General features: G+C 47.6%; 1 protein-coding gene across 1 annotated transcript in view; it reads left to right on the forward strand.

Annotated features, from left to right (window-relative positions):
- Window positions 1-5,199: 5,199 nt before the first annotated feature.
- LOC144155738 (toll-like receptor 2 type-1) overlaps window positions 5,200-16,497 on the forward strand; it is a 31,361-nt gene continuing 20,063 nt past the window's right edge. The window contains exons 1-3 of the mRNA XM_077687350.1: window positions 5,200-6,197; window positions 10,822-11,689; window positions 15,250-15,818. Of these exons, the coding sequence (XP_077543476.1) occupies window positions 5,460-6,197; window positions 10,822-11,689; window positions 15,250-15,818 (2,175 nt within the window). The 5' untranslated portion in view covers window positions 5,200-5,459. The remainder of the gene's footprint in view (window positions 6,198-10,821; window positions 11,690-15,249; window positions 15,819-16,497) is intronic.

Genomic DNA, 16,497 nt, shown 5'->3' on the forward strand with positions numbered 1-16,497 from the left:
CTTATCTGTCACTCGTGCTTTGACATTCAATCCGCTTTCACGTTTTCCTTTTGTTTATTTCTTTAACAAAATTTGTGCATTTACTCTTTATGCTTTCATTAAGTAGGTGCGTTATTCCTAAGGCCGATATCTTTTTTTTTTTTTGTTAATCCCGCACGTGGCCACATAAAATATGGGTGAAGGAAACCAGACCAAGCCAAGTCAGGCGTCTGCTTTGCATCCTAGCCAGCTATTTAAACGCGTTTAAAACTAATGAGATGAACAGAATACTCTGTTTCCATTCCAGTGCACAATTTCTCCGTGTAGCCTTTTATTTCCTCTGCAAAATTCAGCAGGACTCTTCACCACTCTGTCCAAAACTTAACAGTGCCAAGGCATATTCTTCTTACATCTTTGTGTATGCCACACCACGCAGGCCTTGAACAGAGGGCAGTTTTGGGCCCTTGGTCGGAACACCACGCCAGGCCGCACGGGCTGCCAAAGCTCTGCTGGTGTTCTTGCGTAGCACTGGCTTGGACCAAGTGTTGTGACTAACTTCACTGCCAATTTTTGTGTATGTGCTTGAAATTTCGGGCGCAGCGCCTCACGTTTACGGTATTTATTTATGTATGTAAGTATTTATTTATTTATTTATTTTACAAGCCCTCAATCGATCATGTTTTAAGTGCAGAGCACTTTAGGCGCTCGCCTTGTCCTAGCTAGCTCGCTCGACTCAAAGTATATAGAGCCCCAAGGCGGCATCCTGGGGTAATGCTGCTGTTCGCGGCGTACCCCAGAGGCTTCGAAAGCCACGCGGTTTATACAGGTTGTCCTAGCTATCATGCACCAAGATTTTAAAAAAGAGCAATGGCGTTACTCGAAGAAAACCTATTGCATAATGTTTGCAGTACAGTGGAGAATCGGGCAGTAGTTTTTTCATTGATGAGACTTCACTAATTACTTGTAATTGATTATCTAACTCGAGAATAACTGTCGCAATCACTGAAGTGCCAATGAGGGGCACTGTTAGGTACCCACGAAGGGCATCTAACTGCGGTATTTTCAGCGACGAACTAATTGCGTACTCATTTATACTGGCTGATAAAGAAAACCCGCGAAATATGGAAAATACCACGTGACGGCGCTTCCGTGCGCATTGGGGAGTAAGTTTGAGCGACCTTGATTGGAAAAAAGCAGAGCAAAAGGTTTCCCCCACACAGCAGTGGGCCCGGACGGAATATCAATGCAACTGATAAACTTGCTTGGACCTAAAAGTAAAAAATCGTTTATGAGGGCAATAGATAAGGTGATAGAAACCAAACAAATACCAGAGGACTGGCTAGAAAGTAGGATGAATTTAATATATAAAGGCAGAGGAGACAAAGCCAGTATTGATTCGTACAGACCACTCACAGTAACGTCAGTGGTGTATAGATTCGTAATGCAGGCGATAAAATCAGAAATTCAAGCATGGATGGAAGAAAATGAAATACTTGGGGAACTGCAGAATGGATTTAGACAAGACAGGCGACTGGATGACAATTTGTTCGTGATAACGCAATGCATTGAAATTGCGAAAGCACAGAATAGACCATTATGGATTACGTTCTTGGACATTAAAGGGGCATATGACAACGTAAATAGAGAACGGCTGTGGAGGATGCTGAAACTCCAGGGATTAGATGACGAGTTAACACAGTTCATTATGGCAATCTATAAAGACAATACAGTGCACCTTACATGGGAAGGACAGAAATGCGCTCAGCAGGTCAACATCCATCGGGGACTGAAACAGGGATGCCCTTTGAGCCCAATACTGTTTATGCTTTACATGGCAGGGTTAGAAAAGAAACTGGAAGAAAGTCAAGTAGGGTTTAGCCTAACCCATATGCTACAAGGTGAAGGGGTACAACAGCATATTCCGGCAATGTTATACGCAGACGACATTGTGCTTTTAGCTGATAACCAAACCGATATGCAACGGCTAATAAATATTAGCGGCCAGGAAGCCACCGACCTCGGATTAAATTTTAGTGCAGAAAAATCAGGAATAATGGTTTTCAATGATGCTACAACTGACGTAGTGCCTATCCAGCAAGGCGAATTACCCAGAGTGAAGAAATATAAATATTTGGGAGTGAAGATAAACGAAGGGGATAACTACTTAAGAACTCACGAGGAGCAACTTAAGGTTAAGGGAAAGCGAAATGCAGCTATAATGAAGCTGTTAAATCTCCCGCTGGGTATGCGCTGTTCACCATAATCATCATGAAAGCACCCCTGTCATTAGAGTTATCGTCCCCGCTAAGGGCAGCCATGGCCCAGGTCTCGATTGTGTCGTTCTTCCGCTATATTTTCTGATGCCGAAACCCGGGATCGAACCAGGGACCTTTAGATCGACACAATTGCCGGCAATTGCCAGAATTGCCGGTAATTTGTGCAGTCGAGAGTAGGGGCCCTATTCTCGACTGCACAAATTGCCGGCAATTCGGGCAATTTGCCGGAAGTCTTTTCTGATTGGGTTTCAATTTTGGTCACGTGCTTCCGGTTGACAAAGCGGTTGTGGGTGCTGTCGTCATTTTGACGTTTCATGTCGTTTACGGACACAGTTCTAAAGTTTGCCTTATTTCTCGTTACTAAAGGCGCATAATTCTTGACCGGCAATGAAAAACCAGACTAAATGCAGCGGACATGACAACGTAAGCCTGTCTTTGCTATTCAACAACAATACTGCTTGTAATACACACCCCCTCTGTGATTGGCTGAGAAGGCGTGACGTAATTTAAACAGTTGGCGGGAACGATTACGTCATGCATTGGCAACTTCAGCCTGCGTAAAAGTGACGTAATGCTACGTAACAGCTTGAAAATGGCGGCTGTTTTTGTCGCAAAATACAAGCAAAATAGGGCAAAAAATTGCCCGGCTTACGGCGCCGCGAAATGTGCGGCAATTTTCAGCAGGCGCAGTTTCGCATGCGCGCTGTTTAAATCATGTTTCCTACCGAAACAAATTATAGTTTCAACTGCTTCCAAGTCAGCGATCATGGAGCATACAAATAACGTGCAGTATTTTGCTTTTATGTTTGGCAATAAAATAAAAATTATTTGTTTGGCGCAACCGCATCATAAGAGGGCAGTACAAGCCTCTCGATGACAAAGAGAACCCAATGCATGGCATTTGTCCATACTCGTCCTAGTAAGCTGCTGGGTCACATGATCGAACTCAAGAGAAAAATAACAAAGAAAAGTGACTATTTGTTTCATTACAGCGCTGATTGCAGCCGAGCTTGACGAATGAGTGAATCGGCGACATCGGTGCGCTCCACGGTTATCAGGCGTAGCGCTTCGCTGCTCTTATGTGTCATAGAAGCGATGGTCACGGCCGTCTTTTTCTGTGATCACGCCATAAACGTGTAACATAGCAGCAGACGATGACGTGGTGGCGGTGGCGGCAGGGAAGGTGATAACGCAACAACGCTTGCATTGAAGCAGAGATCCCAGCTATGTTATTAAAAGCGATTGAAAGAAATAAATAGATACGGTAATAAAAATTGTGTGATGTTCTTTAGCTGACATCCGCCTTTCGCTCGCTTTTGGATCAACGTTACTCGATCGCCTTGTGGTGTTGGCGCCAAATTTTACCTCCAGAAATGTGTTTTTCTTGTCAGCCTCAGCTACCGTCTTAATTTTTATAGTACATGCCAAGTGTTTTTATATCTTTCTTGCACAATATTTGATACCTTGGTAGCGATCTTTATGAGTGACTCGTCAAATTACACTGCATGTCGTCATAGCTATAGGTGCAGCACGTCACTGATTGCTTACGTCGTGCTTACGCAAAAAACATGGGCGAATTACCGGCAATTTGTGCAGTCGAGAATAGGGCCCTAGGGCCCTCGGTCGCGATTTCCTTTTTCTTTCTTTTGTTTATTTCATTCTGGCTAACTCAGAGGCAGCCTGTCTGAGGGCATTGCTTTACGATGCGCGCGGAGGCGCCGTCGCGTGGTATTTTAGATATTTCGCGGGTTTTCTTTATCAGTCATAATAAATGTGTACGCAATTAGTTAGTCGCTGAAAATACCGCAATTAGATGCCTCTCGTGGGTACCTCCTCATTGACACTTCAGTGATTAGGACAGTTATTCCCGAGTTAGATAATTAATTACAATTCTTAGTGAAGTCTCACTAACGAAAAAATTACTGTCCGCTTCTCCACACTACTGCAAACATTATGACTAGGTTTTATTCGAGTTACGTCATTACTCTTTTTTTAAATCTTGGTGCATGATAGCTGGGACACCTTGTATAGTCATAAGCGTTCGAAACTCGTGAAACGCTGGCGCTTGTCATACATCTTCCCATTGTTTAGCGCAAAGAAAACTATAGGTACATTTTAGGAAAAATATACGTAATTAACCGGAAACGCCCGCGTTCCTTTAGTTAAGAACGCCCGTTGGGTTGGTTTTTACGATAGTAAACGCAAAATGTGGCAGTGAAACGCCGGCACGTGCGGGGATAAAAGCACAAAAAGAACAGAACTCCCGCTGGCGCAGTTTCAGGCAGGGGGCGCGCGAGCACTGCGAAGGCGGGAAATTTGAATGGCATGGGGTGGTAGCAGTAAGCGGATAACGGCGGTGCAGCCCATAATGGCGAATCACTGCTCGGCACTTCCGACAGCTTTCACATTGAGTGGAACGGCTTGAATTTATTGTTTCTTCAAATGGCGCAACAAGCTAAGCGAAATGTCTCGGCTAACCTCACTTTTACCATTAAATGCATGCTCTCTCTCTCTCTCTCTCTCTTTCAATAAATGTTTGTGCAAGGATTCAGAATGGGTTGCCCGTTGGCCTGGCGAGCGCTGTTTCCCTTACCCGTGCGATACGCACTGTCGTCTTCGCCTTACTGGCAGCCCGCCAGCGCGCGCGCCTGTTTCGACGTCCTGTCTTGGCAATCCAACCGCAAAGACGCCTCGCTGCCGAGAAGTTCCGGCACTGTTAAACAAAACACCAACAACAGAATGAGGCCGCGTCGAAAAAGTAGCGAGCCGACACCAGTATACATCATTTTTTGGTGAGTTGTGCAACGCTTCAATGAGCGTGTTTGAGCGAGCTCGGCAGACCCTTGTGCTTCAGTGAACGGGTAGCTCAGCGGCGGCCTGGAGTACCGCATAGAATCTCAAATAGCAGGGGTTACGTGAAGCGGCTACTCTGGATACGCGGAATATGTTCGGACCTGAGTGAAAATTCTGCACAAAATAGTGGGGCCACTTCAAGGCGGCAGTTGAGAACCCGTGTGTGTTGAGCTACCCCTTTGTTCGGTGAAAACTGTAAGCCGCTCTGACAAGCCGTACTATGGAGCAACATCCGTGCCTCGTATCTCGCTTTTGCTTCTCACCCTCACTGTTGCCTCCTTACGACGGATTCCTTACCGTTCCGACCACACATGCAGCGACGCTACAGCACAGAGAAAAAGGGACGAAACCATGCTGGGCCGGGTGATGAGCGAAGCTCGTCGTGTGCTTGTCTTCGTGTTAGTGCTTGCGTGCGGATTCTACGAACTATACGATGCACGCAGTGCTAAATTGTGGCGCCCCGCGAACGCTACTTGCCCGCAGCTGGAGCGCTGCCGCTGCCGACTCAACAAGGAGGGGCCTACCGCGTGGTGCCGGAACGTCCTTCAGTTGCACGAGCTTCGCTCGGATATGGCCAGGCTGCAGAATGTCCCCGCCACGCAGCTCACTTTCGACAACGTTCGAATCAGTGAGTTACCGGCCGGGTGGTTTTCAAACCACTCCTTTGTCATGCTCGTCGTGAAAAACTGCCCGCTGCGAGACATAGAGAAGGCAGCCATCGCTGGAATGGGCCGGTTAAAACGGCTGGTTCTGGAGAAGGACCAACTGGAGAGCATTCCTACCGGCCTGAGCGCCGCGACCCGCTTGCGCGTTCTGGAGATACGCAGGAACCACATCAAATTCCTGACTGGCGTGCTGCAGTTGCCTGCGTTGACAGTGTGTGATCTTCGACTGAACGCAATCGAGGCAATTGATGAAAAATTCCTGTCTGCATCACCAAACCTGAAGCACCTGTTGCTGTCGAGCAACCACATCCAGGACATACCTAATCGTCTCTTCGAAAATACAACGAAGCTGACAAGCGCCGACCTTGGTGGCAACCGCATCACGATTATAAGCAGCTTGTTCGACGGCCTCCGTTACTTGCAGGTAAAACCTTCATCGTCTAAAATGTCAAGGAAATGATGTAAATGATCAAACATTTCCGAAGGAAACGCTGCTAGTGTACGTAAGCGAAGAAGGGGCGGTGTGGAGATGCAACTTGCCTCGCCTGCAAGCAAGATAGTCAGGACTGCATAATAAACTGTGAAACCTTAATGGAGGAAACATTTAACGAAAAAAGAAAACTGAGGGGGTAAGGTTTTCTCTTTGTAATTGCACAAAACATTCTAAATTCCGTATCCAGGACGAAAGAGGATAACCCGCGTATAGTGCTGCCTATGAAAAGGACGTATAAGTGTTTAATGGCTGACTTGCACCTGCACCACGAACAGCAACACGCAGAGAAAAAAAAGAAAAAAAAAGCAGATTAAATTTATTAATCGTGGGTTTTAACCCGCCGAAGCTACATCCGGGCTATGAGGCGCGTCGTAGTGGAGGGCTGCGGATTAACTTTGACCACCTTGAGATCTATAACGTGCGCTGAAATCTCGAACACACGGGCGTTTTCACTTTTCGCATCCATTAGAAAAGCAGCCGCTGCTGCCGGGGTCGAACACGCGACCTTGAGCTCGCCATCACAACACCTTCGCCACTGAACCACGGCGGCGGATAAAAAAAGAACGTTTAGGCCTTGACCTTAAAATGAGTCCAGTACACATATCGGCCTGCTTTTGAAGTGCTTCATAGCATAATATTTAGAAATATTATTTATATAGAGTGAAAAACCTCCTTTTTAAATCCTCAATATGGGGGAAAAACATAGACAAGGCTATTTTCAAGAAGTTTTTTTTTTTTTTTCTAAGCGATTGATCACATTTTAAGATTGCGAGTTCTGTGACACAATCTGAAAAATAGTCCGTCAATCACGTCAAGCCACGCCAGTGTTCTTTTTTTTCTGCCCACCTCTTTCTAGGCCCTGTTTTCCCTTCATCCCCTACCTCTAGAAGAGAAGCACGTAGACGAGTGCAAACGCCGGCAAAACTCTGCTTTTTTAATAAAGAGCCGCCCCCCCCCCCCCCCTCTCTCTCTCTCTCTCTCTCTCTCTCTCTCTCTCTCTCTCTCTCTCTCTCTCTCTCTCTCTCTCTCTCTCTCTCTCTCTCTCTCTCTCTCTCTCTCTCTCTCTCTCTCTCTCTCTCTCTCTCTCTCTCTCTCTCGCTCAACAGAAACAAAAAGTGTCCTTGCAAATTCGTCATATGCAAACGATAACATTTCGTAAGTGAAGTGAGAGGATTAAGAACCATCCACTTTCTTGGCACAACCCCCTCAAAAGACATTGTATTTGGAAACACTGGGGAAATTAAATACAACATCTTCGCGCATATGTCCACCCCTTGGCTTTAAAGAAAGCTGTGATTGCAGCTTCGCCTGGAATTCAGATTTGGTGTTAAGGAAACATTTCAAAGGAACTTTGTCAATCTTATTTATAAGTACAGTAAATTGAAATTGGAAATAAGCTACACTGCTGAGTGGCAGCTCCGAACAGATCAAAACAAGAGGCTTGCTGGTGATAGGGCTGGGCACGGGAAGATGGCGCGGGGAGGGGGGGAATGGATATCGCAAGACGTGTTTTTAAAACCATGAAGCATGCGTACTCAAACACGCGTATTTTCTTTTTTTTTTTTTACTCTTGATCTTGTCCACAATGTACCCGACGAGAAGAAAATTAGTCTGTTCGTCCGTAAACCTAACCTTGATGCTTCGCACTTTTGACGCGCCAGAAAAAGTTACATTAATTAAAATGGATAGGATTTTGCAGAAAAAAAGCAGTTGGCTAGATATGAAAATTTGCGATGCCCAGGTTCGATTCTGGGCTACGGGCATGTTACCGACTACCCTTCCGGTTCATTTTCAACAGCACTGCTGAACAGCTCCGTGTTTATCTTGCCTGCCGGAAGGTGTGGTCCATCGACCGTTGCCACCAGGAGTGAGTGCAGCGGAACCATACTTAACCGCATATCCTGGGTACTGAGTGAAGCTGGATGGACCTCAGCGTCCCGCCATTGCGTATAGCCTGGTCGAAGTGGTGCGTCTTATCTTAGCCGTTCTATCTACCACACTAGTGAGCACGCGTTCCCATTTTCCGGTACGGGCACGGGTGGTGTAGACGGCGGCTGAGTCCCGCTGCTCAACCCAGTAACTGCTCGTGGATGAAGAATAAAGGCGCAGAAACGACTTATGAATGCGAGTGTGTAGGCGGAGAAAGGAGCAACTGAAGGAGGGAATAAAACGCGGTATAGCGAACGTCCCCGAGAAAAAAGAGCTCAGCTTACGAGGGACAACTTCAGGCAATTGTGTACGTAAGCAAAAAAGGGGCGGTGTTGAGCTACAACTTGCCTAGCCTGCAAGCAAGATAGTCAGGACTGCGTAATAAACTGTTGAACCTTAATGGAGGAAACATTTAACGAAAAAAGAAAACTGAGGGTGTACTGTGCTCCAACTCCCGTCATCAGAAACATCAGCAATGGCGCATTAGCGACAAGTACATCGGAGAAAACATACTCAAAGACGAGTTCAAAACGTCTTGTAACGTCCACGACAGCTAAAAGTTTTGGTGTGACGTAGTAGTCGAATTACTTAGACATGCCCCGTCAAGTTGCGTCACAAACTTTCTGCTGTAGTCCATGGGCAAAAAGTTACCCGCGTGACGGCAACACACGTCCCCCTCGACGCAGCGGGTTCAGCAACCCGCCGGCGCCCGCGCTTCACCAGGCGTTCAACAAAGTCATCAAGCGTCTCATTTGTCGAATCTCCTTCGATTACATAGAACGTCTCATACACGGCGGATAGTTTGGTATCGTGGACCAACACAAAGTAGTGGACCTTCCATTCGAAACGAGCGAGATGGCCGCCTCGTTTCCGCGCAACCTGTCGGACAACACGAGCGCATTACTTAGATACCCCAGCGCAGTTTATGTGATTAAGGGGCGAAGCCCCTAAGGGGCTCGGTCTGTCGGCGCCTCATGTCGTCGTCTCATGTCACCGTCGATGTAACCACGGTACTAGAACACCGGGACACTCGTTCACGCCTCACGCTGGAAGGTACCGCGTACTACAAAAACACACCGGGACACTCTTTTAGATGCAAAGCATCTCTTAGTCGACCCTCCGTCGTCCGTCGGCGTCCGACGTCCGCACCTCTCCCCCTTCCCCCTCTCCACGCCAGCTGTGATAACGCCGCTCTCCTCCTCGCCGCTCGGCTCGTGTCATGCCGGCTCAGGAAGACACCGGCAACACTGTCGCTCCAGGAGCCCTAACCAGCTGTGATAACGCCGCTCTCCACATCGCCGCTCGTTTCGTCTCGTGCCGGCTCAGGGAGACACCGGCAACACTGTCGCTCCAGGAGCCCTTAAAAGGGAAGCGGGCTCGTCTCGTGCCGGCCCAGGAATACACTGCGACACTGTCGCTCCAGGAGCCGTCTCATGGTCGGGGCTATGTCCCTCCCTTGTTGTTGCACCGTCCACAACCCCACTGCGCATGCGCGTCTCTCCTCCATTCTCATCTCCTCCAGCTGTATAAAAGTAGGTGCGCGCACTGCTCGGCGTTCAGTCTGCTCCGAGACACCGCCTGCACCGGTTCTGCTCCGAGGAGATGGTGTAATTTTTTTTCCGAGGCCTCGCGCTAAAACGCTTCGTGCTTCAAGCAAAGCTGTATACCTCCACCCCCAACGGTTTCATCTACCTGAAAAAAAAAAACGCAAAGGTGCCAAGAATACACTTATACACTGCATGCTTCGCCCCTCCCCAGGTTTCGCGTTAGTGGAGATGGCCCGGGACTTTTTTTCCTAAAGAAACCACGTCTAAATTTTTTCGCGCTCTAATTTCACACGAATGTCGACTCCTGTGGTTTATTTTCTTTAACATGAAGAAAGGTAATAGCACTTACCTGCTTGTTTCAAAATCGAATGAAAACGACTTTTGCGTATGGGAGAGTCGTACAGTCGGCCACCATTATGGAAAAATTAACACATTCGAACAGCGGCGCCCTTTGAAGTATTCAAAATGAAACACGCCATGCATACGATGGCCTCCGAGATCACCCAAGCCCGCAGGGAGAGGGAAGGGGATCCTTGAGGCCATACGCCTAAAGGATCCCTCCATACGCATTACCTACGCGAACGATGTACCCACAACGGCGATGAGACTGCCTGACTCCCCCCCCCCCGCTTGGCTTCTGATGTTTCGCGGCTAACTCATGATAACTTTAGGACACAGCTAAAAAAAATGAGTTTATAATATTCACACCCCCAAATAAAACACGCAAAGTTGCGAAAAACTTAAAAGAAATTGATGTCGGTGCAATTTTACGTGAACCTTTGGTTCGAAATATTCGCAGCTTTGGTGAATAGCCCCACAAATTGAGATGATGCAGAAATCCAGCCCTTTTTTGACGCGTGGATGAAGGTAACAAGTGGTTGCTTATTTCTCATAAGTGTGTAATCATGTCAGCAGCGGAGTATAATTATACATTGTAAAAGAAATTTATAAAATACTAATGCGTTGTTGATAGTAGTTCCAGGTCTGATAGCATAAGGACGCATATTGTGCCGTTTTCATAACCCGCAGCATCTTTTGTTACTAGTGTGTGTCGACTCAGTTATGTGTTTTTATTTCAGACTCTCGACCTGAGCCACAACATGATAACAGACGTAGAAATGCTACTGAAATCCAAGATTCCTTACTTGAAAACCATTAACCTTAGAGGTAATCGCCTGGGTGAGATTACGGAGTTTGAACCGTCCTACGGAGCCATTGAAGTGCTCATTCTTAAAGATTGTAAAATAATTGAGGTGGAGCCAGGAACTTTTAAGTCGCTGGAAAACATGATTCGCCTGGATCTAAGCAACAACAGTATCTCACGTTTGGACGAATCGGTGTTCGGCAAGGACTCGAAACTAGAATTGCTTCAGTTGCCAGACAACAGCTTGACTAGCGTAAGCGGAACGTTCAACAGAACGCGTCTCTTGAAGGAATTGAAACTGACGTCCAACCAGATCAACAATATCACCGACGCGTTTAAGGGCCTCACGATCCTGAGAAAGATTTCGCTGAGTCGCAATCTTGTGACTCACATCCCGGACGATGCCTTCAGCGACAACAGTGAGCTCGTCGAGATCAACTTGAGTGAAAACAAGATCCGGTGGGTGGGGACGAACGCACTCAAGGGCCTTGTGACGCTGAGATGGCTGCTTCTGCAGGGCAACAAGCTCCTCTCTCTCAATGGCTCCCTGAGACATCTTCCCAAGATACATCACCTGGACGCCTCTTTTAATGCGATCCAGTCATTGGAGTGGGGTGAGTTTGCAAACAACGGCCGGTTGACTTCTATCAAGCTAATGGAGAACAACATCACCAACCTGCGAGGAGCATTCATCGGAGCTGGCGAAATGGTGTCGCTCAACCTCGGAAAGAACCAGGTGCAAGTGCTGCGTCGAAGTGATTTCCCACGAATAATTCCTGCGAAGTGGACGCTCATCTTTCACGGTACGCACTGCCTGTTATCTGATTCTGAGTTCTCTAGACACGACAATCGTAGTGTCTCCACACGTTAATTCAGTGCATTTCCACTCGATTGGGAAGGATGATCAGCGAAGTTGTGGTGGGTGCTGTTGTCCTAGCGGCCAATTGTCACATTGTTTGTTTTCGAATAGTTGCGCTGCAACATCAGTTACAGCTGTTTTCTGCAACCATACTCCCTCCGTAGATGGGCGTGTATTGACAGCAGGCAGTAATTTAGTAGTGTTTACAACTTCACTGTGAACTAATTGTGATAAGTAAGTGAAACTTGGCGCAATGGTTGCGTCGTCTTAGCGGCTAATTGTCGCATAATTTGTTTAGGGATACTTTAGATAACGCAAAAGCGCCGTTTTCTGTCACCATACGCTCTCTGTAGATGGACATGCTTCACTGTGCAACGTACGGTGTGGAAAAGCGAGCTTACAAAGACCAAGCTAACACCGATATTATGTAGGTTGTCTTCACCTGCGAACATAAACGCATTGCTGGTAAGACAATATCTTCAGGAGCAATACAAGCCGTCTTTTATCAAAATATGGAGGCCCTAGGAAGTTTCTTTTATTTTTATTTTTTTTTTATTTTTTGTTCTGTACGCTGAAGGTTACCGCCCAAGCAAGGGCTACAGAGATGTGTAATCGGATTGTATGCAGAAACCACGGAAATATAGGTTTTGAACCCCTGTTGCGGTGCCAAAATTTCCAGTCCTATGAGAGCACAGGGTTGTCTAACCTTCTCGAAGCCCTGCCAAAAGGCCGCAAATGTTTTGATAAACAGTTTTTAGACCTAGAATTATGGTTAAATGACCAGGAAGGACGCTTATATACATTCAGCACCCCTTTTGGCCAGCTGAGCTTCAAACTAGCCATTTATCGTAGCTATACAATCGAGCGTAGTACTAGCTCACTTTTCCAACGTCCAGACGTCAGTGAATCTCTCATCAATAAGCTAGCGCCTCAGCTTATTCCTACATAACCACGCGTAAAAAAGCAAAACAAGAAACGCTGGTTCAATATCACTGCGGGCGTGCGCGGCAACGTCAACCGCGGTAAGCGTTTCTCCGTATTCTCTCTTTTTCGTCTGGCTCTGTGCCGTGCCCATGCAAGTATGAAGTGCTGCCTGCTCCAGTAGTAACCATCATCCCGCATACCTAAGAGACTACACTGGAAATGTTCAACCATGTTAGCAAGGCTCTTACGGACACAAACAGCACTCCCTCACGAGAGAAGGATCTGGCAACCCTGGGGTACTAGTTGGCCGCCACCTCCCAACATACTCAACTATCGGTCTTCAGTCCCCAGCAGCTGTAGAGTACCTGTCCACGGCGCCGGTCAGAAAAGCGATACAGCAGAGGATGCTAAGAATCTCTGGCTCCGGACAGGCCGCCATTGGAACTTGGCCCTGGCAATGTTCAACGCACGCACTCCGTCTAGCGAGGGAAACTTAGCCGTACTACTAGAGAAGCTCTCGGACATTAATTGGGATATTGTAGGGTAAGCGAAGTTAGAAGGAGAGGAGAAGGCTTCATGGAGCGCACTAGCGGGCACTCTGTACTACAGAGGACACCAAGAGAAGAAAATCACGGGATGGGATTTTTGACACACGGAGAAATAGCAGGAAACGTGGAGGAGTTTTTCAGCATTAGCGAGAGAGTCGCGGATGTCGTGATCAAGTCAAACAAGCGATACAGGTCAAGGATAGTACAGGCCTATGCGGCAACGACCAAGTATGATGACTTTCTCGGTCTGGGCACTGTTTGCCCCCTTGAGTGGCGTCACTCGGGCTAATCGCGGCTGCAAGGCCGGAGAAACAGCGGAGCTGGCGGCCCCTCTCCCTTCGTCGGAGACCCGGCTATTGGATCATCATTATCAGCAGCAGCCTACTAGTACCAGATCCACTGCAGGACGAAGGCCTCTCCAATCGACCTCCAGCCGCTCGTCTCGCGCCGCTCGAGTCCATTCCCTGCATCCGAATTTCCTTATAACGTCCCTCCATCGAGTAATTGGCCTTCCTCTTTTCCCAGCCTCGTCTCTCGCTGTCCACTCTTTCACCCAGGTAGTCCACCATTGTCATTTCGCCTAATTACGTGGCCAGCCCACGTACATTTCTTTTTCTTTATTTACACTTTGATATATTCTTTGTTCTCTGATCCAGGAAGCTCGTTTCCTGTCTCTAAGTGTTACTCCAATCCTTATTCGTTCCATGGCCCGTTGAGCCGACCTAAGTTTGCTTTCAAGTTGCCTAGTAAGGCACCAAGCTTACGCTCCATATGTCATCACCTCCCATTTATTTCTGAACTTGCCGCTGAAAGTTCTCAACGACTGGCCCGGGCCCAGTCATGGAGAATTGTCTCTGGCCCGGTTGAAGCCCGAGACAATTGGTCTTCACCCCGGCGGCACGACCCAGAGGTTGCTTGCTCGCTGCTAACAAGCTGGCTGCAATAAAGCCATTCATTTCCCATTCCCAGAACCGATGCTCTCATTGCGTCCGACACGTGCAGCGTCGCTGGCGCCTGGAAACCTTACCGTACCGATTCGGGGAGTTAGACATCAAAATCTAACGTTTTAGACCTAACGTCCTATGTTTAGGCTAATCGTTAGGTAACCTTACACTTGAGCCAAATGACGAGCCAGCCAACGTCATAGTAATTGTACCTCGAGCTGCGAGTAGCGGTTAATGACGTTCACGTCAGAAGAACACGTTAGGCCCAACGACGGTGTTTGCATGCCGCCACCTCTTTCTGCGGCTCGTCAACCTCCCGACAAGCGAGTAATATACTCGAAAATACAGGAGGCTTCACGAAGGATGCCTTGGAAAACAGGCTTCAGGAAACGGGCTTCAATTTGGCGCGAAATCGGCACAGGTTGGGTAAAAATTGGCCAAGTATCTTCTTGCTTTGCTGCAAATGACGTCGAAAGGCGATATATTCCTGCACGTAACACCCTCTCCTCACTCTCCCCCTCCCCCCACCCCTCACACTCGTCCTCGTCTGCTCGCCTCTTGCTCCTCCTAAGGTGAATGTAATGGCACTTCGGGCAGTTTATTTCTGTTTTCCCGCGTTCGCGTTGCTCGCGTGCCATCTGTTGGGACGTTTCGTTACAGTGTGCTTGGCCGATCACAAGCTTGAGCTAGGGGATTTTCGCTTCAGTCCCTTTTTTCTCGCTAATCTTCGGCACCTACTCCAACACGTTGAATATATTTTTCTGGCAAAAACCAAACAATTTGCATACTAAATAAAATAGTGTAGTTACTTTCGATTATATGCACTTATAGTTTGATTGTGATATGCCTGATGTTTTCTTGCGCTGAATAATGTAGACATTTATGAGCCGCGGCATCAGTGCAGGAGTTTGAAACATTCTTGCCGATATATACTCTGTGTTCTGGCATTCCATCAGCTGTTTCTTGGCCGGGCGGTTGGGACACGTACACACAGACATGTATTGCAAAATTTGGCGTTTGGGTAACTTAGTAAGGACTATCGTCTTTAATGCTTCTGGTTCTGTTGCATGCCCTGTCTACCATTCTAGACAACCCTATAATGTGCGACTGCAGACTGGTTTGGCTCATCCGCCCGGACAGCAAAGTGCAGACGAGCCCTTACTCGATATGCGAGAGCCCTCCCTGGCTGCGAGGGAAAAGGCTGCAAGACTTGACCGCAATCGAATTGGTCCGGTGGGAAAGCGACTGCGAGCCAGGCTGCAATTGCGCGTGCAACGAAGACTCCTTCGGCGAACGTGCCATCAGCGTCAACTGTTCCTCGGCAGCGCTCAGCAGCGCCCCTAAGGTCTTCCCGAAAGGCACCACCCGCTTGGACCTGAACGGAAACGGTCTGCTACAGCTGGACGATGCTATCGCCAATGGCGCGCCACATCTCGCAGTACTCTCGCTGAAAGATAATCTCCTGTCCTCCCTCAACGAAAGTTCGATTCCGGAGACAGTGCACTCCCTCGACCTCAGAAACAACAGGCTGGAGAGGTTTCCGCATTCCCTGGTGTTAGTGCGCAACCTGACATCTCTGTGGCTGTCCGGCAACCCTTTCATTTGTGACTGCGCTGACTACCCCTTCCGGCAGTGGATCGAAGCACACGGCGAAACAGTAAGTGCAAAGAACACATACCAATATTTGCATGATGCATGCTGCATACTAAGCAATTGACACACGTGCAAGTTACACTTACATGCTGCTTACTGGTGTCCGGCATGATAAAGAGGCAATAATACATTACAGTCTGCGTGGACAGCAACATTTTTGACGCCAGACGAACGTTCGGTATGCTTGCAACAAAACTCAAGTGCTCCAGGGCTACGCGAGAACCTGTTAATTTGTGTCACACCCTGGGTTGTTTTCTGTTTCTTGGAACTAATATGTATATGTAAAAGAGCTGGCAAAGTCAAATTTGCATATCCCGAATGATACCGGAAGCGTAAACAGATGCAAATGATGGTGTGAGGCAAATACAGTAAATCAAATTACATCAAATATCGCCGATTCGAGGAATCTCGAAATAAGGAGAATGTTATTAGGCAGGGTATGTAAGCAGGCCCTTTAATAGCAGTTTGAAAACGACGTACACCCCCCCCCCCCCCCCCCCCGCTTACCGCAATGCAGGCACGAGTGGTTGCGGTAAATAGCCGTTACTCCTATCTAATGCCGCTGCTTCAAATTGCATCACCGTTTATGGGCTTCAAGCAATCTTTAGGTACACATATATCATTAATTTGGGTTCGCGAGCAATTCCCTTATGGGCAGCTTGCAAATGACGTTCATTTCGTTT

The sequence above is a fragment of the Haemaphysalis longicornis genome, unplaced genomic scaffold, assembly GCF_048455015.1.
Source record: "Haemaphysalis longicornis isolate Haplotype H1 unplaced genomic scaffold, Haemaphysalis longicornis Haplotype H1 scaffold_1, whole genome shotgun sequence".
Taxonomy (NCBI): Eukaryota; Metazoa; Arthropoda; class Arachnida; order Ixodida; family Ixodidae; genus Haemaphysalis; species Haemaphysalis longicornis.